The sequence below is a fragment of the Entelurus aequoreus genome, linkage group LG11 (assembly GCF_033978785.1).
Source record: "Entelurus aequoreus isolate RoL-2023_Sb linkage group LG11, RoL_Eaeq_v1.1, whole genome shotgun sequence".
Lineage (NCBI taxonomy): Eukaryota > Metazoa > Chordata > Actinopteri > Syngnathiformes > Syngnathidae > Entelurus > Entelurus aequoreus.
In genome coordinates this window covers 47,295,670-47,322,053 of record NC_084741.1, presented here as the reverse complement: position 1 = coordinate 47,322,053, position 26,384 = coordinate 47,295,670, and the positions used below count along the sequence as shown (strand labels likewise).

Genomic DNA, 26,384 nt, shown 5'->3' with positions numbered 1-26,384 from the left:
CATGCTGTGATAACAGTACCCTCACACATAATTTGCGTTCTAATTCACGTGTCAAACTCAAGGCACAGGAGCCAGATTCAGCTCGTCACCTCAATGTATGTGGCCCACAAAAGCCTGGAAACAATGTGTCCAATATTAATAAACATATCATTGTATTCATAATGTATAATATACAACCATAAATATATGTTATAATTAACGTATTTCAAAGAAAGCATGTACTGTATATGATCCATTAAATTGCATCTTTTAAAATGTGTCCAATATTAAATGAATAACAATACAGTATATATAAATAAATATATATTCATCATTTTTGTTTTCATGACAAAATACATGTACTGCATGAATATGCATCTTTTACATTTTTATATTATTTACCATACTACATTTTCTTGTAAAGAGTCAAACTTAACTTTTCCATTAATTTATATGTAAAAAAAAAAAGTCTAATAATCAAATGCTTGGCAATTGTGTAATACTATTGGGCAATTATACATTTATATTCAATGTTACAAGTCACCCTTTAAAGGCAGCCATAAATGCGATGAAAGTTAGACACCTTTTCATCAGTTTTAATGTCAGATAATCGCAATTTATTAGACTTTTAACATGCTGCGCAAAGTCTTATTGAGGGACACCAGAAGGCAGAGATTATATTTAATATGTAGAATTTTTAATAGTAAAAATAAATTATCTCTGAAACTGTACATACATTTACTATGGTGTGGTATCATTTTTCCTTGATGTACAACCAATTGTATTTACAAGACACAAAGTATAGCACCACAGTCAAACTAAAACACATGACCATTAAGAGTACTTTAAAATATTACCTGAGCACATTGTAATATCTGTGTGCCTCCACTTGTAACAGAGTGGGAATAGTTAAAATACCTCAGCCAAAATCATTTAAAAAAAAAAGTTTTGTATTTGCCACTTAACTTTCCTCATTCCTGTAAGAGTAGACACACACATAACAATACATTCCTAAATCAACACAATGTCCAGACATGACTGTAAGCGGGTGTGTCTGAGTAAAGTGGTATGGCATGCCTCAGGTCACAGTTATAGGTAAAAAAAAAGCAAATGCTCTTTTCTGGCTTCACCAGGGATGGCAATGATGATTTAGTTGGGACCTTAAAATTGCAATAGTGTAAATCACATTTTGGAGAAGCGCAACATGATTGCACTTCCCTAAGTATGTGTGCCCTATTTTATGGAGTGCCTGCAGATCGAGGCCAGCTGGTTAATGCAGCTCATGACAGCAGGGGGAACGCTCTGTGATGCTTCCATTCGCCACTCTGCAAGCGCGTCCAGGGCTTCTTTTGGGTTGCATGGCGACAGGTCGAAGATGCAGTACACGGCTGCTAACTGCACCTGCCATGGCACACCTGGACGGTACGTTCATTATAAAATTACATGTCTTGCTCATTGAAAATCCAAATCCAGCCGCCTTTGACAGATAGTGCTCTCTTGATTACGTACCTTCACTCTGGCTCTGCCTACCAAATGTATTGATGACATTGGCGACTGATAACACTGAAGAAATGTTATTTTCTTTGATTCCCAGCTGGCCAAGGCGCCCTTTTTAGGAAAAGCAAAAATACAATTAAGCATTCAGGTGTGAAAGAAGGTGGATACCAAATAAATCAACAACAACTGACCAATGAGCCGTAGGACAGCTGCCACCGTCATGTTTGAGATGGGCACCTGCTGGTCTCGGGACTGTGACACCCATGTGTTCATCATTGGCCACAACTCTTTACTGTCAGTGCACAAAAACAAATGTTATCATACAAATAATTTAACTGTTATATTCAGCAAATTCCAAAAAAGAAAATCAATGCTGTCTTTTTGCTCAAATATACAATTGTATTTTAAAACATTCCTTTAACTACATGGAATGCAATTTTAGCATTTCGGTGAATGATCCCTACCTCAAGATATGATCATAGCTCCACTCCCAGGACTTGTGTGCGCAGAGAAGGTGCATAGTGAACACCTGTTCCCAAGCCTCTGTTCCCAAGTCGTCACCGTATCGACTGTGTTTTGTGAAAAAGGACCCTAAATTTGACCGCATCTCAGAGAGTGTCCTGGCAATTAGAACGTCGATATCACAGGGGGAAGTCTGAAGGGGCACAGGATGTTTTGGTTTCATTAATTTTCTCAATTGGAACAGTGACTTGAAATCTAAACTACAATAATTTTTCTAAAAGGCATTTCTGACTTTTACTCGGGGTGTCCTGATACAACTTTTTCCACTTCTGATACAATACAGATATTGGAGCCTTGAGTATTGGACGATACTGATATTAATCCTATACGATACCAACACAAATCATAGTGCATACTAAAAAAATAATCTACCTATAAATAACCCTAAGAGAATAATGCATTTAACACGTTCTTTGTCAATGTTGAACCCAATTTAGCAAATTAAATTGTAGAATCAGAAAACATTGTCACATTTAATGAAAAAATCATTCAAAACAACTTAGAATCGTGTTTCATTTCTCCTGTTCATGAAAGTGAAATCACAAAAACTGTAAATACATTGAAAAACAATAAGTGAACAGACTGCTATGATTTAGACATCTCTCTGATCAAAGAAATTGTTGATTATATAGCTATTTCCTTCACTTATACATGTAATATTTCTTTTTGTAAAAGATGTATTTCCAATGAAAATTAAAATGGCAAAAGTTATTCCCATCTTCCAAAGTGGAGATGAGCGTCAGTTTACCAACTGAAGGCATTTTTACTCCCACAATTTTCAAAAGTCCTTGAAAAATCATTCGTATCATGACTAGACAGTTGTATTGATAAGCACCACTTGCTAAGTGAACAACATATGGTTTTCGATTAAACATGTTCACTTCCATGGCAGTGATGGAAATAGTTGAGGTAACCATTACAATTGATAAGGAGTTCACTGTTGGCGTTTTAATTGACCTGAGCAAGGCCTTTGACACCATTGATCACACATTACTTTTGAACAAAATGTTTGATGAATGTTTGATGAGGTCTTCCTCATGATTGGTTGAAAAGTTATCTAGGTGGCAGAGAACTGTATGTACATATGAAAAATTTAAATTCAGAGAAAAATATTACAACACATGGAGTACCCCAAGGTTCTGTACTGGGACCACAATTGTTTATGTTGTATATTAATGATATCTGTAAAATCTTTGAAAAACTAAACTGTATTATCTTTGCTGATGATACAAGCCTGTACTGTTCTGAGCAAGACCTTGGCCAGCTCCTAGAGACCGTAGAGAGTGAACTCTTAATTTTAAAGCAAAGGATTGATGCTAACAAACTATCAATCAACTTAAATAAAACAAAATATATACTTTTTGGAAATAAGAAAATTAACATACCGTGTCACATAAGGATTGATGATATGGAAATAGAAAGGGTGTATTTAAGAACATTTTTGGAAATCTATATAGATGACAAATTAAATTGGAAACTGTGCATAATTATACTCATGACAAAGATGGCAAAAATTATTGATGTTATATAAACTTAAAAACTCTGTAAATCAAAATGCTCTTAACATGTTATACAATTATTTTGTACTTCCATATCCCAATTATTGTGTTGAAATCTGGGGTAATAATTATAAATCAAACATCAACTCAATGTTCTTACTTTAAAAGAAAGCCATTAGAATTGTAAATTATGCAGATTATTATGCTCATAACAAAGCTATTGTGACGTATAAAGCTAATAACCGCATGCTGCCTCAGTGTCTACAGGAGAGGTTCAAACCCAGGGAGAGTCCCTACGACCTCAGAGGTTCATCTGTCTTTCAGAAAGCAAACATGAGAACTAGTTTAAAAAGTAGATGTGTTTCTGTCAGGGGGGTTCATCTATGGAACAGCTCGGGTGATGCCTTAAAATTTTCCAGTTCCATTCACACATTAAAAAAAAACTTTAAGACCAAAGTCTTACAAAAATATATCACTCTTGAATAAACACCACTAGTTAATACTATTATACATTTTATTCACAAAACTAAATGTGGGACATCAATAATAATGGAAATATAAGTGTTTGTACATAGTATATTATTGGTACAAATGTTTAACCAACACGTATGAGTGTACTAGCATATTTCACAACTGTTTGTCTATGTCTTTACTGTGTATCTATTAGAACAGTGTGTATGCTATGTAGGTGTATTTGTAATATGTTGTGTTAAGGACATTTTACATGTCTATTAAGCTCAAGATCAGAGCGCGATGTCTCCTGGTTTTACGACATCTTATATTTGAGTTTTTTTAATAGGGTTAGGCGAAATAGGTGTTTAACTTCAGACTAACCCTTTTTGGTCTGTAAAATTGTCTACTTATGAAGTCATGGATGTACAGTTGTGTATCTTTATTTTGTTGACCACTGACCGAAGAAATAAACTAAAAAAATATAATTTTGTAGTGTGGAATGTTAGAAAAGGCTTGATCAAGTGAAATTACTGAGAGAGCAGTGGTGGGTATAAAAATCACTATCAGTATAACAGATTTATGATATTGAAGTGGAGTGTTAATTTGTTTTTTGGCAACAACTAGTGGTCACAAAAATTCATTAAATGTAGTGCATGTTGAGTAAATTAAATAATCCAGACACATTTTTAGACGATACTTTCCAATATGCTTGTCTTGGAGACTTTGTATCCCTAAGTAATATGCAACAAAAATATATGGTACTTGTTTATATTGATGAATGTTGTGTTTTAGACTGCAATCTTGTACAGTTAATGACAATTACTATGTATATGTCTAGCCTGTGTGCTTAGCTGTTGTGTAGCTGTTAGCCCTTAAAAGCCTGCCATGTTTACCTTTTGTAAATCACTTCACTACAATACAGGGAACAATCAAACTTGTGTGCTTATTGGATAACATTTAGATGTTAACTCTTTGTCCAGCTTTGCACAAGTAAACATGCTGCAGGACTGCTTGTATCAGAGATTTTAGATGCAAGCCGGTATCATCCGACACTTGTTTTGTTTTTTTTGCCGATATCAGATACCAATATCTGATCAGAACACCCATACCTTTTATCAAATCTTATTCAAGTGGTCAGTTTACATGGATGTGCCCATTTAGTGCACATATAAACCTGAATGGAAGCAAAGCACTAAATGAGCACAGAAACATGAGGCCAACATAACAAAATTATATAAACCGAAACCTTGACTTTATACCTTTTCCCATCCAAGGTATGCTGAGAGGCACTTGAAGACTTCACAAGTTGCTTTAAGTTGGGTGACTGTGTGTATAGCTTGGCATAGGAGGCTGCTATGAGACAAAACAGTGGGCCATGTTGTCACCATAAACAAAATCAGCTTGGAGCAATCCGGGAAATCTGGAACAGGAAAAACCGGATCAAAGATACATAGAATTTAAAGCATATGTGGTGCCAAAAGTTAATCCAAATATTCGAAAGTGTTCATAATTTAGTGAGCAAATCTTGCTCCTATGCGTCAGTATACCAGTCTACATAGAAAATATAGTGTTAAAAAAAAAAAAGAGCACCTGAATAAACAATACCGTCACAACTTTATGTCTTAAGATGGCATCCAAGTAATAACAGAAATATGACGAATACCACAAACCTTCCACAAGCAAGCTATAAGCCAGGATATGAGCCTTTTCAAAGTCTCTCTTCTGTCGACAGATGGCCGTGTAGACTCTGCACAGGGCCTGCATATAATTTTTGCACAAGTCTCTCTTCTCTGTTTTCAATTTGTTCAAGATGGCCAACGTCATATCATCTGCCTTTAGGTCAAGACAAAACATACACAAATACATAAGTTCACAAGGACACAGAGTACTAACTGTAATAATTTATCTTACATATTTTCCCTCAGTAAGGTCAAGTTTTTCAAGTCTTAATTAAATACTGCACAGACATGTTTTTCCTTTGAACTAGTGTTTTTGCTAATAAATAACGAAAAAATAAAAATAAAAACATTAAATAGGCATACTAACCAAGTTGCTCTGACAAATCTCAGAAAGGACTTCCTGCTCCTCATCTCTCAGGACAGGTTTTTTTGAGAAGTTACCAACATACACTTGGCTCTGGATCACAAGCAGGATGTCAAAGGCCTGGTGTTCAATTCTTTTCAAAAGGCGGACAATGACATTTTGCTCAACAGGTTCTTCACCCTCTAGGGATGGAACAGTTTTCTTTTTATCATTCTGAGTGATCTTCAGAGTCTGAGGCGATGCTGACTCATCGCCACCGTTGGTCACTTTGTAGACGGCTCCTGGAGAGCTGCTGTCTTGCCGAAAACACTTACGGTTTTTAGGCTGAGTCAAGTCAGTGGCAGGTCGTTTTTCTCCTCTTATCTCATTGGTGAAAGCGGTTGATGTGGAAGAGACGGTTTTAAAACTTGACATCTGAGTGTCAGTTGTTGGAGGTGAGGTTCCACTTTCTGAGGAACTAATGCTGAAATTCCCTCTAAGAATGCTCAGTGTGCGGGCACGTGCAGAGAGTTCTGGGTACATGCTATCCAGAATACTCATTGAATTTTCCTGAGATGGGCAGGGGGCTGCAGAGTGTGAAGAATTCCCTGGAGCTGGCAAACGACCTGGGACAGGCACCGCATGTTTTGGGGTGGCAGAGCCAAACTGAAGAGGTGATGAAGGTACTCCATTAGAACTCATTGTTTGACTATTGGGAGTCAAAGGGGTCTGAACTGGAGTGGAAGGGGATGGCAAGCTACCCATTGGAGAGGGGAATAAAAGCTTTCCAATGGCATGCCTTGGATTGATTGGTTTGCTTTCTTTTGAAGGTGTCCTTAGAGGGGTGATGATCGGAGGGAGCGGAGGACCAATTTCAATACGAACTTCACCTATGGACTCTGACGACAAAGGTGGTTCAGTAGCTGCATTTGTGACCATATCAGCTGTAGAATCTACTCCTCTGATTAAGTCATATTGTTCATCAAGCACTTCAGTAGAGAAATCAGATGTATCTGGTCCATTCACATCTGCAGCGGTCTGTTTGAGAGTGCTAACTGGTTGGCCATCACAAGAAACGTCCTGAGTTGAGTCTTTGACAACAACCTCTCCTACAACATCTTCTTTCTCTAAATGTATCAATGCCTCTGTGGGTGTTTTATTTGAATTGCCATTTACACCAAGGTGAATTTCTTCTGGTTTTGCGGTGATTGAATTAGGGGTTAAATGAGAAAGCCTTAGCTGACTGCATAGCAAATGCATATTTTCTTTAGAAGATTTAGAGTTGAATGTCATGTCTGGAAGAGAAATTCCAAGATCAGCTTGTTTGTCACTCATCAACGTGTCCTTTGGATCAGTCATTGGCGTTGTTGTAACACAAGGTATACGACGGGCAATGGTTTCATCTATATTCTCAATCCTTGACATTGGAAGTGTAATGCTACTTGGATTGTTTGGAGAAACTGCTCCATTACCCTCGGCAGTTTCCTGGGCTTCCTCCATTTTGTCTGTATGATAGAATGACTCCTTTTCTTTTATGTCTTCACTTTGTGTACTTGCAACATTACTACGGGTGTCACAGTTCAATATACACGGTTTGTCGTCTCGCATTTCTGAGTCTTTTCCTTTGTGATCTGCATTCTCCTGGGGATTTAGGACTCTGGCATTTTCAACTCCCAGTGCATAACCACTTGAATCATGGTTGCTATTCCCATATTCAGATGCATGTTTCTTGTTGGAATTATCTTGTGTCTGCCCATAACTGACGCAAGTAACTGACTGCACAGCCACTTCCTTGTTGACCACCATTTCTTTGGGAGATTCCTCACAAATACTGGGATGGATTTTGGTATCAAATACTTTGTTGACGCCCATCTCTGTAATAGTTGCTGAGTCATCTTTGTTTGGCTCTACTTCAGAATCTGTAGAATTACAGTGTACAGTTTCTTGGATGATACCTGCAGCACAGCTACTTACAGGTTCCAGACAGCTCGGCTTCTTACTAACTGTGCTTGACAAGGGTTCCTGAACAGGAAGTGTGGTTTCTGATGAAGAAAAGGATGCCAATTGCTTCACACTATCCTCTTCAATCTGCATTTCTGTGCCATATTTACAATGCCTTTCATCCTTCAGATCTGTGGTAATAGTAGACTCTGGTAGACTGGAGGAGCAATCCATTTCATGTGTTGAGACATCACACAAGCATGCATTTGCACCAACTATGGGTGAATGAGGTTTCGGAGAATGGTCTGAATATGATGTTAAAAGGTCTAACTTGTCTTGATTAGAATGAATGTTGTGATTGCCAGGTAGGACTTTGTTTTCCGTTTCTCTTTTTGCAGTCTCCATAGGCTCGGTTTCTTTTTCCTGAAAGAAACACGCAACACATTTTATTACTATGAGAAAAATAAAAAAAACATTTTTGTCAGTGCATAATTCAATACATTCTTACAGTATCAGGTAGTGGAGATAGGCATGGTTGCAATGGCTTAAACCAGTCCAATATCTCATAAGGACTGGCTGTGTCAGAAGGCTCCTTTGGTCTGTCTTGCTTAGGCGAATGCTTGTTTGTTAAAAAGGGTTCTTGTCTTTGCTTTGTGTCTTTTGTGATCTGTGGAGATGCTTGTTTTGTGGTTTTCTGTGCATGTTGTGGAGCTTTTAAGTTTGTGTAAGTCAATGTTGTCTGGATGGGGGACTTTTGGATGTTACTGTTACTCTTGAAAGGGGTCTGGGATTCGACCTTCTGAGTGTAAGCGCTTTGGTGAGAAGTGGTAAAGAACTGCTTAGCATTGGAGTAGACTTCTGAAATTACAAGAACAAATAAGGAGGCATATAAATAACAGATATCAACATTGTTAAATGATCTACAGTCAGTCTTTTAAATGAAAGGAGCAAAAATCAAGCGGACTCACCGTGTAAGTGCAACGAGTTAGCGGATTCCTGGTGTTCAGGTTCCACACAAGCCCACAATTGTTTTAGAAGCATCTGAACTTTGTCTGTAAAAATACCATCCACACAATTCACATTTAAAACTTGTTTATGCTCTACATAAAATGTTTCAATAGTTTACCTTTGTCAACTCTATGTTCTGTAGGTGTTTTTACTTGAGTTGATGCACTCTTGCATTCTAAACGAGAAACAACAAGACTAATTGTGCAACTCGTGTGCAGGTTTTAAACTTATATATACAGTACTATATATATCAGTGGTCCCCACACCTTTTTGAGTCTTTGCAGAGTGAAGGGGCCTTAATCATGTAATATGAATAAAGGGGGGAAAAAACAATAACAGTTTACTTTACATATTTCACTCAGATTACTGTAGTACTGCCACACCAAAATAAATTAATGCAAAACCAGTGTCCGGTCCTTGTTTACTGCAACTCATTTTGCTAGCTTACCATCGGAGGCATATTTAGTTATTTTGGGGCCTAAAGCAAACCTAGTCAATTGGGCCCTCCACATAACAAAAAGTCCAAAGTTGCACATTAAAGCTTGGGGAGATGTGCATTCAGTATGACTGATCCCAACACTTTTTCTGTAACTGATAGTGAGGGACAAAAATCAACATTTAACAGAGTGTAAGCTATTTTTAGAGATCCTTATTGACGTGTAGCGCTAGGTCGTTAGTGTGTGACTGACAGGAAAAAGAGAGGTCTTGAGTGCCTCACAAGTTCCTACCTGCCGAGCTTCCACTACATCTTACCAGATGTAGTGGAAGTTACAAGCTGTTACAATAGCCTGCCATTTCGAGCGCTTTAATACTCACATATTTGTGATAAAAAGTGTCATTCTCAACTTGCATCCTGCACCGACAGTAGCTCGTGTTGTGTTGATCAAATACAAACCCTGTTTCCATATGAGGTGGGAAATTGTGTTAGATGTAAATATAAATGGAATACAATGATTTCCAAATCATTTTCAACCCATATTCAGTTGAATATGCTACAAAGACAACATATTTGATGTTCAAACTGATAAACATTTTTTTTTTTGCAAATAATCATTAACTTTAGAATTTGATGCCAGCAACACATGACAAAGAAGTTGGGAAAGGTGGCAATAAATACTGATAAAGTTGAGGAATGCTCATCAAACACTTATTTGGAACATCCCACTGGTGAACAGGCAAATTGGGAACAGGTGGTTGCCATGATTGGGTATAAAGGTAGATTCCATGAAATGCTCAATCATTCACAAACAAGGATGGGGCGAGGGTCACCACTTTGTCAACAAATGCGTGAGCAAATTGTTGAACAGTTTAAGAAAAACCTTTCTCAACCAGCTAGTGCAAGGAATTTAGGGATTTCACCATCTACGGTCCGTAATATCATCAAAGGGTTCAGAGAATCTGGAGAAATCACTGCACGTAAGCAGCTAAGCCGGTGACCTTCGATCCCTCAGGCTGTACCGCATCAACAAGCGACATCAGTGTGTAAAGGATATCACCACATGGGCTCAGGAACACTTCAGAAACCCACTGTCAGTAACTACAGTTGGTCGCTACATCTGTAAGTGCAAGTTAAAACTCTCCTATGCAAGGCGAAAACCGTTTATCAACAACACCCAGAAACGCCGTTGGCTTCGCTGGGCCTGAGCTCATCTAAGATGGACTGATACAAAGTGGAAAAGTGTTCTGTGGTCTGACGAGTCCACATTTCAAATTTTTTTTGGAAACTGTGGACGTCGTGTCCTCCGGACCAAAGAGGAAAAGAACCATCCGGATTGTTATAGGCGCAATGTTGAAAAGCCAGCATCTGTGATGGTAGGGGGTGTATTAGTGCCCAAGACATGGGTAACTTACACATCTGTGAAGGCGCCATTAATGCTGAAAGCTACATACAGGTTTTGGAGCAACATATGTTGCCATCCAAGCAACGTTACCATGGACACCCCTGCTTATTTCAGCAAAAAAATGCCAAGCCACGTGTTACATCAACGTGGCTTCATAGTAAAAGAGTGCGGGTACTAGACTGGCCTGCCTGTAGTCCAGACCTGTCTCCCATTGAAAATGTGTGGCGCATTATGAAGCCTAAAATACCACAACGGAGACCCCCGGAATGTTGAACAACTTAAGCTGTACATCAAGCAAGAATGGGAAAGAATTCCAACTGAGAAGCTTAAAAAATTTGTCTCCTCAGTTCCCAAGCATTTACTGAGTGTTGTTAAAAGGAAAGGCCATGTAACACAGTGTTGAACATGCCCTTTCCCAACTACTTTGGCACGTGTTGCAGCAATGAAATTCTAAGTTAATCATTATTTGCAAAAAAAAAATGAAGTTTATGAGTTTGAACATCAAATATCTTGTCTTTGTAGTGCATTCAATTGAATATGGGTTGAAAAGGATTTGCAAATCATTGTATTCCGTTTATATTTACATCTAACACAATTTCCCAACTCATATGGAAACGGGGTTTGTATATTCAGTGTCACTATGAAGTTCACTTGGGGTAGTTTTACCAAAAACGGTTTTCTTTCTTCTCACCATCTCCACTCTACTTGGGTAACTCTGCTACATAACGTCACTTCCTGTCAATGAGAAAGGACGCAAAAGAGAAAGGCTCCGCTCTTGCTACCGGAGTTTTTTGTTAAATCTGAAGATTTTGACCACTGATTTGCGATCACAGCCACAGGAGAGTACCCTGGCATCTTCAATCTGATTTTGGTCAGTTGAGAGGCACTGATACGCTGAAAGAAGGCGATTTGGGAGAGCCGTTAGGCTCAAGCCAAAGGCGCCTTGCCGCAGTTCCAAGCGGTTGCCTAGCAACCAAAAGCTACGGCGAGTTTACAGCTGTTTTGAAGTGATCCCGACGTCGCAGAGTGATATAAGTTGACAGGCTGACACCTCAAATTGATCTCTGAACGGCGCAAGATACGAAATTGTTGGAAAAAACAAGTTAAAGTGCCGCAAGTCGCTAAAGAAGCAACTGCCGTTAAGACACAAGCAAGAGGCATTGACGTCAGTGACTGCCGCGATGCGAAAAGGTAAAGGAAAGATTAAAATCCTGAAACCTTCGGGGTCAGCTGTTACAGAACACAACTGGGAACAAGATTTGAGGTTGGACACAGGACATGATGGGAATCAAGAAGTGATACTACAAATACTTGAAGAAATGAAAGAAATGAAAAAAGAAATGAAAGAAATGAAAGAAGAAATGAAAGTAATGAAAAAAGAAATGAAAGAAGAAATGAAAGAAATGAAAAAAGAAATGAAAGAAATGAAAGAAGAAATGAAATAATTGAAAGAATATCTGAGAAAAGTAACAACAGAACACCAACAAGATGTGAAAAGTCTGCAGGAAAATATAGAAAATCTGCAATCTCAGAACAACAGAAGAAATAATGAAGCCACTGAAATGGGCAAACGAATGAAGACCCTTCAAGAAGACAACAACATGTTGAGGAATATCATAGATGAAATGGATCAGGACAAACGAATGAATGATATCATCGTGACTGGGAAACGAATTAAACCAAGATCCTATGCGAAAGCTGTGAATAATGAAGGTGAACCAGATGAAATGGATATGATCTCAGCAGAACAGCAAGTGGTCAACTTTCTGCAATCAAAGGAAATTGAAATTGACATTAATACCATCGAAACATGCATCCCACTGAACGGAAGAAACAACAACGCCACTCCAGTCGTGCTCGTGAAACTCGTAAACAGAAAATCTAAAATGGCATTGCTGAGACAGGGAAAGAAGCTGAAGGGAACAAATGTGTACATGAATAAGCATCTCACAAAACGCAATGCTGGAATTGCCAAGAAAGCACGCGACTTGAGAAAGCAGGGAAAAATCCAGGGAACTTGGAGCACCAACTGTAAAATCTACATCAAGCTGAATGGAGGTCCAGAAGCAAGAGTAATTGTTGTCCATGACATCAAGGACCTGGACAATTTTTAAAGTTTACACAGCTACCAAAACAACGATGATAATGGACTCTGACAGAAAACAAACACCCAAATTCAGCATCGACACTACTATGTTCCAAGGGACGACTAAACAAGAGGACCTACATTCAGGATTGCATCCACCTACACTTATTGAGGTTATTGAAACAACATCAAAGATTGTTGAACAAGAAAATATGGAACTAAAAAATTTCTGCAACAAAGATTACAAAAACCAGGATTTGGAAAATGATATAGATCCAGATACAAATGTTTTCTCCTACATCAGTAATAATTGTTTTTATTATACAGATGATCAATATAATAGCAACATTACATGCGATAACAAATTGTTAATTATTCATTTTAATAGCAGAAGTTTGTATGCAAACTACAACAACATTAAGAACTTTTTGGAACACATCAACGAACCATTCAAAGTGATTGCTGTCACAGAAACATGGATTGATGATAAAAAAGGAATAGATTTTGATCTGGAGGGATATGAACGAAACTACATCAACAGAACCAACAAAAATGGAGGAGGAGTAGCTGTGTACGTGATGAAGAACCTGAACTACAAAGTGGTAAAAAACATGTCATTTGCTATAGATAATATCTTAGAATTTATAACCATTGAAATATGTCAGGAAAAAAGCAAAAACATTTTCATCAGTTGTATATATAGATCACCTAAGTCAAGTATAGAAACATTTGAAGAATGGATCAAGGCTACTTACATGGATAATGGTCAAAGAATAATGTTCTTATGTGGTGACTTTAATATTGACTTATTGAACCCTAACAAGCAAAAGTCTATCGATACAATGTACAGCATCAGTTTATATCCAAAAATCACAAAGCCAAGTAGAATCACAGCACACTGTGCCACACTTATTGATAATATTTTTACCAATGAGTTTGACAATAACACTACAAGTGGTCTACTTATAACCGACGTTAGTGATCATATTACAGTGAATTATTGGACAGGAACAAAAATAATATGAGAGCAACATGGGGCATCCTCAATAGCATTATTAAAAATGGCACAAAGAGGGACTACCCTCAATACTTTTTAGACGGAAATAAAAACAATGACAACATAAAGGAAGTAGTTGAAAGCTTCAATAATTATTTTGTAAATATTGGACCAAAATTGGAAGAAAGGATTCCAGACCCAGTTCCAATTGAGGACTATAATGATACCATAGAGCGAAATCCCAACTCCATGTTCCTCAGTAATGTGATACAGGAGGAAATAGTTACAATCGTGAAAAAATGTAAATCTAAGACTTCAACTGATTGTAATGGAATTGATATGGAAACGATAAAAACGGTTGTAGAAGAGATCTCAGGACCATTAATGTATATTAGTAATCTATCATTTCAAACAGGTACATTCCCAAACAAAATGAAAATAGCTAAAGTTGCACCAATTTATAAGACTGGAGATAAACATCAATTTACAAATTATAGACCTGTTTCTTTACTTCCACAATTTTCTAAAATCATTGAAAAACTGTTTAATAACAGATTAGAGAGTTTCATAAATAAAAATAGAATACTCGAAGAGAACCAATATGGATACAGAGCTAATGTCTCAACTTCAATGGCTTTAATTGAAATTACAGAAGAAATTACAGATGCAATAGACAGTAAAAAATGTGCAGCAGCAGTTTTTATGGATCTAACTAAAGCATTTGACACAATTAATCACAATATTTTAATCAAAAAACTAGAACGATATGGCATCAGAGGGTTAGTCTTAAACTGGATAAGAAGTTATCTAACGAACAGGAAACAATACGTGAAGCTAGGCGAACATGTCTACAACGCTAAATATATCCTGTGGTGTACCTCAGGGATCAATATTAGGACCTAAATTATTCAATCTCTATATAAATGACATTTGTAAAGTTACAAAAGATTTAAAGTTAGTATTATTTGCGGATGATACAACAGCGTTTTGTTCAGGAGAGAACACACAGGAGATAATACAAATAATAACAGAAGAAATTAACAAATTAAAAAGATGGTTTGACAAAAACAGACTATCGTTGAATCTTAGTAAAACTAAAATAATGCTATTTGGTAATAGTAGAAGAGAAAGTCAAACACAAATACAAATAGACGGAATAGAAATTGAAAGAGTAAATGAAACCAAATTTCTAGGTATAATGATTGATGATAAATTGAACTGGAAATCTCACGTAAAAAATATACAACATAAAGTAGCAAGAAACACGTCAATAATGAATAAAGCAAAACATGTTCTAGACAAAAAATCACTTCATATTCTATACTGCTCACTAGTGTTACCATATCTGAGCTACTGTGTAGAAATATGGGGAAATAATTACAAAAGTACACTTCATTCATTAACGGTGTTACAAAAAAGATCAGTTAGAATAATACCTAATGTTGGATATAGAGAACATACAAATCCTTTATTTATTGAATCAAAGATACTGAAATTCCACGACATAGTGAATTTGCAAACAGCTAAAATTATGCACAAAGCAAACTATAACCTGCTACCCAAGAATATACAACAATTATTCTCAACAAAAGAGGAGAAATATAATCTTAGAGAAAAATGTAATTTAAAACATTTGTACGCACGTACAACACTTAAGACCTTCAGTATATCAATATGTGGAATTAAATTATGGAATGGATTAAGCAAAGCAATCAAACAATGTACTAATATGATCCACTTCAAGAAACTCTTCAAACTTAAAGTGTTTACGAAGTACAAAGAAGAAGAACCATGACAAACATTCTCAATTTATTTCATCCATCCATTCATTCATTCTTAAAGTAATCTTACTTATCTCATCATATGAAATATGACTTTCTTCACCAATTATTATTATTAAATTCTTACTATTATTTATTTATTTATTTTTATTGTGATTACCTATGGAGTTTATTGTGAATACATTGAGAACAGGAAGTGAATAAAAAAGTTTCAGCAACTGTTATGTAAAGAAAAGGGGCAGGATTAAATAAGCTCTGCTTCTTCCTACTCCTTTTCGAACATGTTGAAAAGAGAAACTGGAAATTGTGATGTATCATGTTGTATGCTTGCATGTTCGAAATAAACTCAAACTCAACTCAACTCAACTCAACATCTTTATAAAAACCTCTAATAACAGGTTTGTTTTGGTCAGCTTTCCGGAATCAAGTCTGAGCATGGAATAGTGCATTGCGTGAGAAAGCAGTGGGGAGCTGTCACAAATGTTCATGAATGATTAAGCATTTTAATATATTCTGAAAAGCACAAAAAACGTTTTAAATAGAAGAAAACTATTAACATTTGTTATGATACATTTTGGCGACCCTGGAAATCTCAGTGCCCCATGCAACTGCCTAAAAGTAAGTCCGCCCTTGCTTACTGTAAAGGTAAAAGTGTACTTCGATGTGTCTCGTGTGATAACACATGGGCAGACGTGTGGATTCTTTCAAACTAAAATATCCTGAGAAAAAAATAAAATGGATGTAATTTGCAGCCCAGTACAAACCTGGACCAAGGATTGAGGACCACTGTTATATATAATAAATACAATACTTTCAACAAAACATACATATATTTCAAATGCTCTTACCTTTATTTCTTTCTCGCTCCAGTTTTAAAAGCCTTACCTGTAATTATCACAACATTAAATTTAAATTATTTTATCTTGCCATACCATAACCTTTCTATTAAGGATTCACAAAGGTACTGCACCTGAAAGTCAGAAATGTTTCTCTCCAGCAGTCTCTTCTCTTTAGTAAGCTGCGTTATTTGATTATTCTTTTGGGAAACAGATTCTGTAAAGGGGGGGAAAACAGCTATTGTTGTACCAATATAAGGCATATTTGTGACCAAAATAGAAAAAGTTATTAAATACAAACCTTCTAGCTGAGCAAGTTTATTTGCAAGGTTGTCTTTTCTGTTGACGGGCAAAACAAAACAGGTTTTCAGAAACAAAATTCAGGCAGCTAAAAGGTTCATGAATAAAAACTAAAAAAAAAACATAAGTGCAGCAGTTTGTTATTTTAATTTTCTATTGAGGGCTTTGGTGGTAAGAATGATCAAAATACATCTTGAATTTAACAATCACTGTTTCTTACATGCTCGTTGTCTTGGCGTGATCCTCTTTTAGTTGTTTGAGTTGTTCAGCCTTTTTTTTAGATGTGTCCAAGGATGACTGAAGGAAAATATTGTTTTAGTTTGACTTCACCAGATGCAGAATGAGCATCAAACACACACAGACATGTGTGTGTGTATATATATATATATATATATATATATATATATATATATATATAATGTGTATATATATATATATATATATATATATATATATATATATATATATATATAATGTGTATATATATATAATATATATATATATATATAATGTGTATATATATATATATATATATATATATATATATATATATATATATATATAATGTGTATATATATATATATATATATATACACATTATATATATATATATATATATATATATATATATATATATATATATATATATATATATATATATATATATATATATATATATATATATATATATATATATATATATATATATATATATACACAATCACACACACACACACATACATACAGTCATGGCCAAAATATTGGCAGCCCTGCATTTCTGTCAGATAATCCACCACTTCTCCCAGAAAATTGTTCAAATTACAAATGCTTTGGTATTCACATGTTTATTTCTCTATTGTTTGAATTGGAACAAAAAAAAAAAGCCAAATCTGATATTATTTTACACAGAACTCCAAAAATGGACTGGACAAAATTATTGGCACCCTCAACTTAATATTAGGTAGCCCACACTTTGGAAAAAATAACTGAAATAAATCGCTTCCTGTAACCATCAATGAGTTTCTTACACCTTGCTACTGGAATTTTGGACCACTCTTCTTTTGCAAACTGCTTCAGGTCTCTCAGATTTGAAGGGTGCCTTCTCCCTACTGCTGTTTTTAGATCTCGCCACAGATATTCTATATTTAGATCTGGACTCATTGATGGCCACTTCAGAACTCTCCAGCGCTTTTAAGCCATTTTTGCGTGCTTTTTGAAGTATGCTTTGAGCCGTTGTCCTGCTGGAAGACACATGACCTCTGACAGAGACCCAGCTTTCTGACACTGGGCCCTACATTATGCCCCAAAATTCTTTGGTAGTCCTCTGATTTCATGCACACAGTCAAGGCATCCGGTACCAGAAGCAGCAAAGCAACCCCAAAACATCAGTGAACCTCTACCATGTTTGACTGTAGGGATGGTGTTCTTTTCGTTGAAGGCCTCATTTTGTTTTCTGTAAACAGTGTGATGATGTGCTTTACCAAAAAGCTCCACTTTAGTCTCATCTGTCCACAGGACGTTCTCCCAAAAGGATTTTGGCTTCCTCAGGTAAGTTTTTGCACACTCCAGTCTTGCTTTTTTATGTCTCGGTGTCAGCAGCGGGATCCTCCTGGGTCTCCTACCATAGCGTCCCTTTTCATTGAGATGACGATGGATAGTGCGAGCTGACACTGTTGTACCCTGTGTCTGCAGGTCATCTTAAATTAGTTTGGAAGTGGATTGAGGTTCTATATCCACAATTCTAACAATCCTTCGTTGCAGTCTATTATCAATTTTTCTCTTCCGTCCACATCCAGGGAGGTTAGCTACAGTTCCATGGCCTTTAAACTTCTTGATGACATTGCGCACAGCAGATAAAGGAACATTTAGATCCCTGGAGATGGACTTGTAGCCTTGAGATTGTCCATGCGTTTCCACAATCTTAGTTTTAACATCGTCTGAGAGTTCTTTGCTCTTCTTTCTTTTCTCCATGCTCAGTGTGGTACACACAACACAAAGGTTGAAACAACGTTTCTCCATTTTAACTGGCTGCAAGTGTGATTTCTATATTGCCAGCACCTGTTACTTGCGACAGGTGAGTTTAATTACAAATTAAAGGAGCATTACATGCTTAGAGAACAACTATCTAAACTAAACTAAATCTCGTCTCGATTACTGTAACGTATTATTTTCGGGCCTCCCTATGTCTAGCATTAAAAGATTACAGATGGTACAAAATGCGGCTGCCAGACTTTTGACAAAAACAAGAAAGTTTGATCATATTACGCCTATACTGGCTCACTTGCACTGGCTTCCTGTGCACCTAAGATGCGACTTTAAGGTTTTACTACTTACGTATAAAATACTACACGGTCAAGCTCCTGCCTATCTTGACGATTGTATTGTACCATATGTCCCGGCAAGAAATCTGCGTTCAAAGAACTCCGGCTTATTAGTGATTCCCAGAGCCCAAAAAAAGTCTGCGGGCTATAGAGCGTTTTCTATTCGGGCTCCAATACTATGGAATGCCCTCCCGGTAAAAGTTAGAGATGCTACCTCAGTAGAAGCATTTAAGTCTCATCTTAAAACTCATTTGTATACTCTAGCCTTTAAATAGACTCCCTTTTTAGACCAGTTGATCTGCCGTTTCTTTTCTTTTCTTTTCTTTTCTACTCTGCTCCGGGGTGGACCGCTAGCCTGTCCATCAGATGGGGACATCTCTACGCTGCTGACCCGTCTCCACTCGGGATGGTTCCCGCTGGCCCCACCATGGACTGGACTTTCGCTGATGTGTTGGACTTTCACAATATTATGTCAGACCCACTCGACACCGAGGATGTCGTTGTGGCTTGTACAGCCCTTTGAGACACTAGTGATTTAGGGCTATATAAATAAACATTGATTGATTGATTGATTGAACTATTTCTTACAATTTTGAAAAGGTGCCAATAATTTTGTCCAGTCCATTTTTGGAGTTCTGGGTAAAATGATATCAGACTGGGCTTTTTTTTTTTTTTTTTTTTTTTTTTTGTGTTGTTCCAATGCAAACAAAAGAAATAAACATGTGAATACCAAAGCATTTGTAATTTCAACAATTTTCTGGGAGAAGTGGTGCATTATCTGACATAAATGCAGTGGTGCCATTTTTGGCCATGACTGTACATAACACACACACACTGACTGTACATAACACACACACACACACACACACACACACACACACACACACACACACACACACACACACACACACACACACACACACACACACACACACACACACACACACACACACACACACACACACACACACACACACACACACACACACACACACACACACACACACACACACACACACACACACACAACTTACTTGTGCTTTCAGTAGATCGTTTTCTAGCGAGGTATTTTCCCTCTTAAGTAGTGCATGCTGAAGAGATTGAGTTTCAAAGAGCTCTAAACATTTGAAAGAAAAAATATTTACAAATTGTCAGTGATTGAAAGTTGTTTTTCAGAGTATTGTTACCAAGTACCTTTTACATCCTTTAGCTGGTTACCAAGGTTTCGATTCCTGGGGGATAGGACATATATTGATGTAGTTATGATGAAGACTTTGACCAAATGAAGCATATTGTTACTACTACTTACTCAGACAGTGTATTTTTGTTTTCTTGCTTCAACATCTCCACTTCCTTTGAGATTTGTTCATAGTCTTGAAGAATCCTCTGTATTAAGCCAAGTTAGAATATTAAATGTCAAGCAAGGCATTTTAAAATACAATATTTTGCTTAAATACACATTACACACATACTCACTACCCATATAATTACACATGTACAACAGATGACACTGCATCATACTGACATGTGCTTGAAATGGTTAGCTTATAAAAAACACATTTGTTTCATACACATAGTTTAGTTATATACTATTAAAACACTACATTATTAGGAAGCTAATATAAACTGTAGATATGTTTAAACACCTCTCTGTGATGTGCGATACCACTGATTTTCAGAGTAATATTCAGGTTGTTATCGGCAACACAGATTCGATACTATTACTTTGGGCAACTACTATAGGGGAAACACTAAAGTGAAAATAAAAACCTGTGGCACTTAAAACAATTAGTGTATTTAAAAAAAAACAACATTTTATGATACAAAAAAAACGTTTTCTAATGTCTGTATTTTATTGTTTAATTCAACATTTTATAATCCCTATGCGTGTTTCAGTGGCAATACAACTTTTTCAGAAAATGTCAAATTCTTTTTTACAATGCCAAAACTTACTGTCAGAGTTCTGGCTCCATATCAACATAAACAGCTATTAAAAGATTCTGCAGAGCACATACCTTTTGTCCTTCCAACTCAGCTTGCAAAGATTCATAATCTTTCGTCTTTTTCTCCAAAGTAATAAATTGGATCTGAAGCTCCTGCAGTTGTTCTTTCAGCCGGGTTGTGTCACTGAAGCAGAAATGTCAAACGTACAATTGATAAACAATTAATAAACAAGAACCCTCCCACCAAAGACATGCACCTGGGGAGAGGCTGATTGGTAACACTAAAATTGGCCCGAGCGTATGAATGTTTATCTAGCTGTGTTGGCCCTGCAATGAGGTGGCGACTTATCCAGAGTGTACCCTGCCTTCCGCCCAAGTGCAGCTTGGATAGGCTCCAGCCCCCGCGCGATCCCCAAAAGGGACAAGCAATGGAAAACATATTGATGGGCGGGCATATTAGTCTAAAAAACATATCAGTTTGTTTTGTGTGCATTGTTTCCAATACATTCATTTTTTAGTAGCAGCTCACCATTGATGAATTTCACCTTCCATAGAAAGATTTGGTACTATCACATGCCTGTTATTTTGAAACATTTTACTTTAAAACTTTTTTTTAATGTTACGATCGGTAGCTTTCCATCGGTGCAGAAGTCATTGCTGATGTAAATTTGTGGCGCTGTAAGATTTCCCTTACTTGACGCCTATTTTTCGAGTCCCCGTCAAATTTAGCAAATTAGACGATGACGTTATCGCGCGACTGCACCCCAAGCAGCATAATGGGACAGCAAACTTGGGAGAAACACTGGTGTTCATTTCTGACGTCCTTTACCATACTGTGCTTCAAAGATTAGTTTTCTATGTCACAGATTCATTTGGTGGGAAAAAAACCCAAATATTTGTGTGTATTTTTGGTCTAAATTAAGCATTTTCAAGCATACAAATTGTTAAAATAACAAACTTTTTTTTTTCATGAAAAAAGTAAAATAATAAACGTGAATCCACTGTGTACTCATATGGACCTTTATTAGCACATTGCGCCAAAAACATAACATCAGTATAACATCAACGTCTCTGGTAATTTCCTCTCTGCCCATTACATAAATAAAAAAATCACGTGGAAAAATATATAAATGACAAGAATTAGCAATTTCACACTACTTTCATTATGAATGTTATTTTTCAACAGCTGAAATAAAGTTGTCAGTTTGAACAGTCAGATAAGCCTCCTGCATGTTTGTGTGCCCGAGTCGACTCACAAGCTCCTCCTCTCCCTCACCTCCCTCTGCCCAAACGCGCTCTGATTTTCGTTGCTATGGTAACGTTTACATGCCTTCAAAATAAGATGCAGATACAGAGATGTTTAACTCAACGTAACGCTAAATCAATGGGAGCCCTGAGCTTGTTTCTCTGCAACAAGACGGTCCCAACTGGGGGTAATGGGAGACAAAGACACCCGAAGTGTGTTGCTTATGTCCAGTCTGCTACGTTGTTTTGTTTTGGTGGCTGTCACTGCAGAAAATCCCGCTTCACACAGATAGGATGTTGGAAATGGCAACAGTGTTATCAGTGCTGTGGTGGCGGTCTCGGGGTATTCTGCCATGACTTTAATCCAGAAAACAGGCAGAGTTTTTGTCTGAAATACACTTTTAAGGCTGCCGTCATTTGCGATCTCCAGCATTTGATCTTCTTCTTGCAGACATGCTGGATTCATCTGCTTTGTTGACAAATGGGTCGCGGATCCATTCCTTGGCAGTTCGTGGGTCTTTTGAAGTTGGGAAGTAGCGCTCAAACTCTTTTAAAAGCACAGACAGGTGATCGTGCAGCAGCTTGGTGAATGAAGGCGCAGGCTCAGTCTCACGCAAAAACCCTGCCAATGTTTGAAACATGTCCAGGTTTTTTGGGTTGGTGCACTAATTGTAAGTGTATCTTGTGTTATGTATGTTGATTTAATAAAAAAAACATATATTAAAAAAAAATAAAAAAAAAATAAAAAATTATTCTGCGGCCGCGGCCCGGTGGTTGGGCACCACTGGCCTACACCACGACAAAGTTTGCAAGTCTGTCTAATAAACTAGTGCTTTCTTTATTTCTTCAGTTTATTTGGAACATGAACACACTTACAGTATAATACATCACAGTTTCATATCATTTCACTTTACAGGAGTAGGAAGAAGTAAAGCTTATTTAATCCTACCCCTTTCCCACTTCATAGCGTTTACAAATATATACATCATTTACTGACCTTTTTATAATAATATATTTGTGAATTAGTTTATACAACAGTTTTGTAATATGTAATTAATCAATTCAGTCATTATTAATATACTGAGATGAAGAATATCTTATTTTCAATAAAGTTGAAAGTATAACTCATCATTCTTCTTCTTTGTACTTTGTAAGCACTATTCACTTGAACAACCTCTTAAACTGGACCATATCAGTACAATGTTTAACTTCTTTACTTAATCCATTCCATCATTTAATTCCACATCATTTTAGCTGTTTGCAATTTTACCAAATCATTGAACTTTAATATTTTTGACTCAATAAATAAAGTGTTTGTATGTTCTCTATATCCAACATTATGTATCAGTCTAATTAATTTTTTTTGGACCCCAGTTAACAAATGTAGCGCACATTTGTAGTTATTTCCCCACATTTCTGCACAATAACTCAGATATGGTAACACTATAGTAGCGAGCAGTAGAGAATGTGAAGTGATTTGTTAAACCAAATATTGTGTTTTTTATGGTGTATATACAACAACCTATCTGGACTCGATAAGAGAATCGATAATGAATCGGTTTTTATTACCAAATATGTGTTATATGTGTTTTATGTCGCACGTTTGCACCAAGAAAAATTCCTAGTTTGTGAACCCGTTCTCAAACAATGGCAATAAAACTATTCTGATTCTGAAAAGAGGATTCGGTAATAGGCTCGAACTCGATAATTTCTTATCAAACATCATCCCTATTTATAATGAATAATTCCTACGTTGCTGAAATTAATTCCCCACAGTCAACCAATTTACTGCACTTCACAAAGACTAAACATTGTTCTGTAAACAACGTACATGTGCTAAGTTTCACTGGTCAATACTCACTCTGAAACGGTGATCTTCTGTTTGAGTGCCAGCAATGACGACACATAGTCTGTCAAATTCTGTATAATAAAATAACATAGATTAACAAAAAGCCATTGCAAATGCTAATCCTTTTAAACAGACCAGACCGATAACAAAGGACACTATCATGCCTGTACAAAACTAGGAGGGGTTATACCTGGTGCAAAACGGAGCAGTTTTGACAGTTTCCAGACGTTGCAACCGCGGCGATTGCTAAAGTTTTGGAATGGCTGTCTCCTGGCATCATGGTTGTAAAAAACTAACACCAATAGTATGACTTATACGGTACTCCACAAAGGGCAAAGACCATGTGTAGCGATCTTGACTACCCGTACAGGTTCAAAACAAACACACTTTCGTTTCTACCACGCTTACAAAAGACCCAAGTCAGGACCCATACAAAATAACTTCCGGGAATGCCGTCTGTTTAAAATCATACAGCTTAAGTATTCAATACTCCATTTATAATCCCAATACAGACCACGCAACAGCTTACCATTTATTTATATTCAATGTGTTGTATTTTAACCATTCTTTTTGTATGTATATTTCACTCCACAAATAATTTTGTTCAGGCATTCATGTCAGACTACTAATAAAACGACTACACATCAAATGTGCCATTCAAAATGTTTTTTGTTTTGTTTTAAATCGTCAGACTTCTTTAGAATAATCAATAACTTTATTGATAGTAAAGTACAGACAATTCAATCGAAATATAAACATTTCCTTATGGCATATATATGTAAAATAATTGAAAACACATTTCAACAGCGCTCCCTGGTGTTAAGAATGTGTCGCTTTACTGAACCCTGCTCTCCTGAAAACATCACTGCTAACCCCGACATCGAAAGACCTCTGCCACTCCAACAGTTAGAGATGAAATATTAAAAAAACATGTTTTCAATTAATAAATGAAAAAATAGACACTGTTTAATTCATTCATGTTCGTCTCCGCGTGTGTGTTGATAACACCAGCAGATGGTGCTGTTGTACACATTATAGAACAAGCACAGTACTCGTCTCCGTTTCATATGATCAACATTTAAGTTCAGCTGAGATAGGCTCCAGTACACCCCGCGACCCCAAAAGGGACAAGCGATAGAAAATGGATGGATGGAAGTTAAAGTACCAATGATTGTCACACACACACTAGGTGTGGTGACATTTGTCCTCTGCATTTGACCCATCCCCTTGGTCACCCCCTGGGAGGTGAGGGGAGCAGTGGGCAGCAGCGGTGCCGCGCCCGGGAATCATTTTTGGTGATTTAACCCCCAATTCGAACCCTTTATGCTAAATGCCAAGCAGGGAGGTAATGGGTCCCATTTTTATGACTCAGCCGGGGTTTGTACTCACAACCTACCGATCTCAGGGCGGACACTCTAACCACAAGGCCACTGATGATCTTTTTTTCATTCAGAATGTCATAATATGTTGATGACTGTAGTATTTGGACCCCATTTTAGTTTTGCTTAGGATCTTGACTATGTGTGTATAAGTAGGGCCTAGAATAATACAGAAAATGCATAGAACTAAATATTTTGTATATTAAAAGTACCTTGACACCAAGATATGCTGCAGTGAGAGGTCTCAAGCTCCCCTCTAGGACAGATCAAATTTGGCGGGCCCATAGTTGCCAAACCAGCTATCAGATATCTATAAGTTGCTAGTAGTCTGTATAAATGATGTCATTATCTAATTGCAGTGGCGGGCCGTGCGTTTCCCACCTAGGCCTTCAGTGATGTCCGACTTCAATGATTACCTCTCAAAATACTATCATTGATGTCCCCACATGACCATTGCTGGAGAAATACTATACAGAAACACATTTACGCACTGCTGTGAATTGAATCACATAAACAGTGTAAAAAAAAGGTTATTTTCTGGTGCATTTGAAAAACAATTAAAATGTATCAGCAATTAAAACATATGTTATGTGGTACTGTCAAAATTAAAATTGCAAAAAACATATTAAAAGTGAAAAAATAAAATGTTTGAACTCACAATTTATAGAACCTTTTCGAAGTCATATAAGCTAGTGGTACCCCTCGTCGTCGGCTTATTTGAGTGGAAATGGTGGGCGTTTCCCCATTTCCTCGCCAGAACAGCTGAGCTGTGATCTGATTGGCCATCGCAACTGTCTCTCAACTCCACGTAAATGACACGTTCAACCTTAGGCCAGATTTACTGACAACAACTCGTGATCTGACTGGCTATCGCAATTATCTATC

At 36.9% G+C, this 26,384-nt stretch overlaps 1 protein-coding gene across 1 annotated transcript; it reads right to left on the bottom strand.

The window, feature by feature from the left end:
• Positions 1–642: 642 nt before the first annotated feature.
• ice1 (KIAA0947-like (H. sapiens)) lies at positions 643–24,550 on the bottom strand. The gene is made up of 20 exons (XM_062063414.1): positions 24,311–24,550; positions 24,133–24,191; positions 21,099–21,210; positions 20,393–20,469; positions 20,278–20,315; positions 20,118–20,200; positions 16,983–17,059; positions 16,764–16,801; positions 16,597–16,679; positions 16,475–16,511; positions 9,040–9,096; positions 8,882–8,965; positions 8,422–8,771; positions 5,997–8,336; positions 5,621–5,783; positions 5,210–5,370; positions 1,941–2,131; positions 1,668–1,768; positions 1,489–1,587; positions 643–1,394 (listed from the first exon to the last, which is right to left on the bottom strand). Exons 1-20 carry the CDS (start codon positions 24,398–24,400, stop codon positions 1,213–1,215), a joined length of 4,422 nt encoding a protein of 1,473 aa, XP_061919398.1. The 5' UTR covers positions 24,401–24,550; the 3' UTR covers positions 643–1,212.
• Between the last annotated feature and the right edge of the window lie 1,834 nt (positions 24,551–26,384).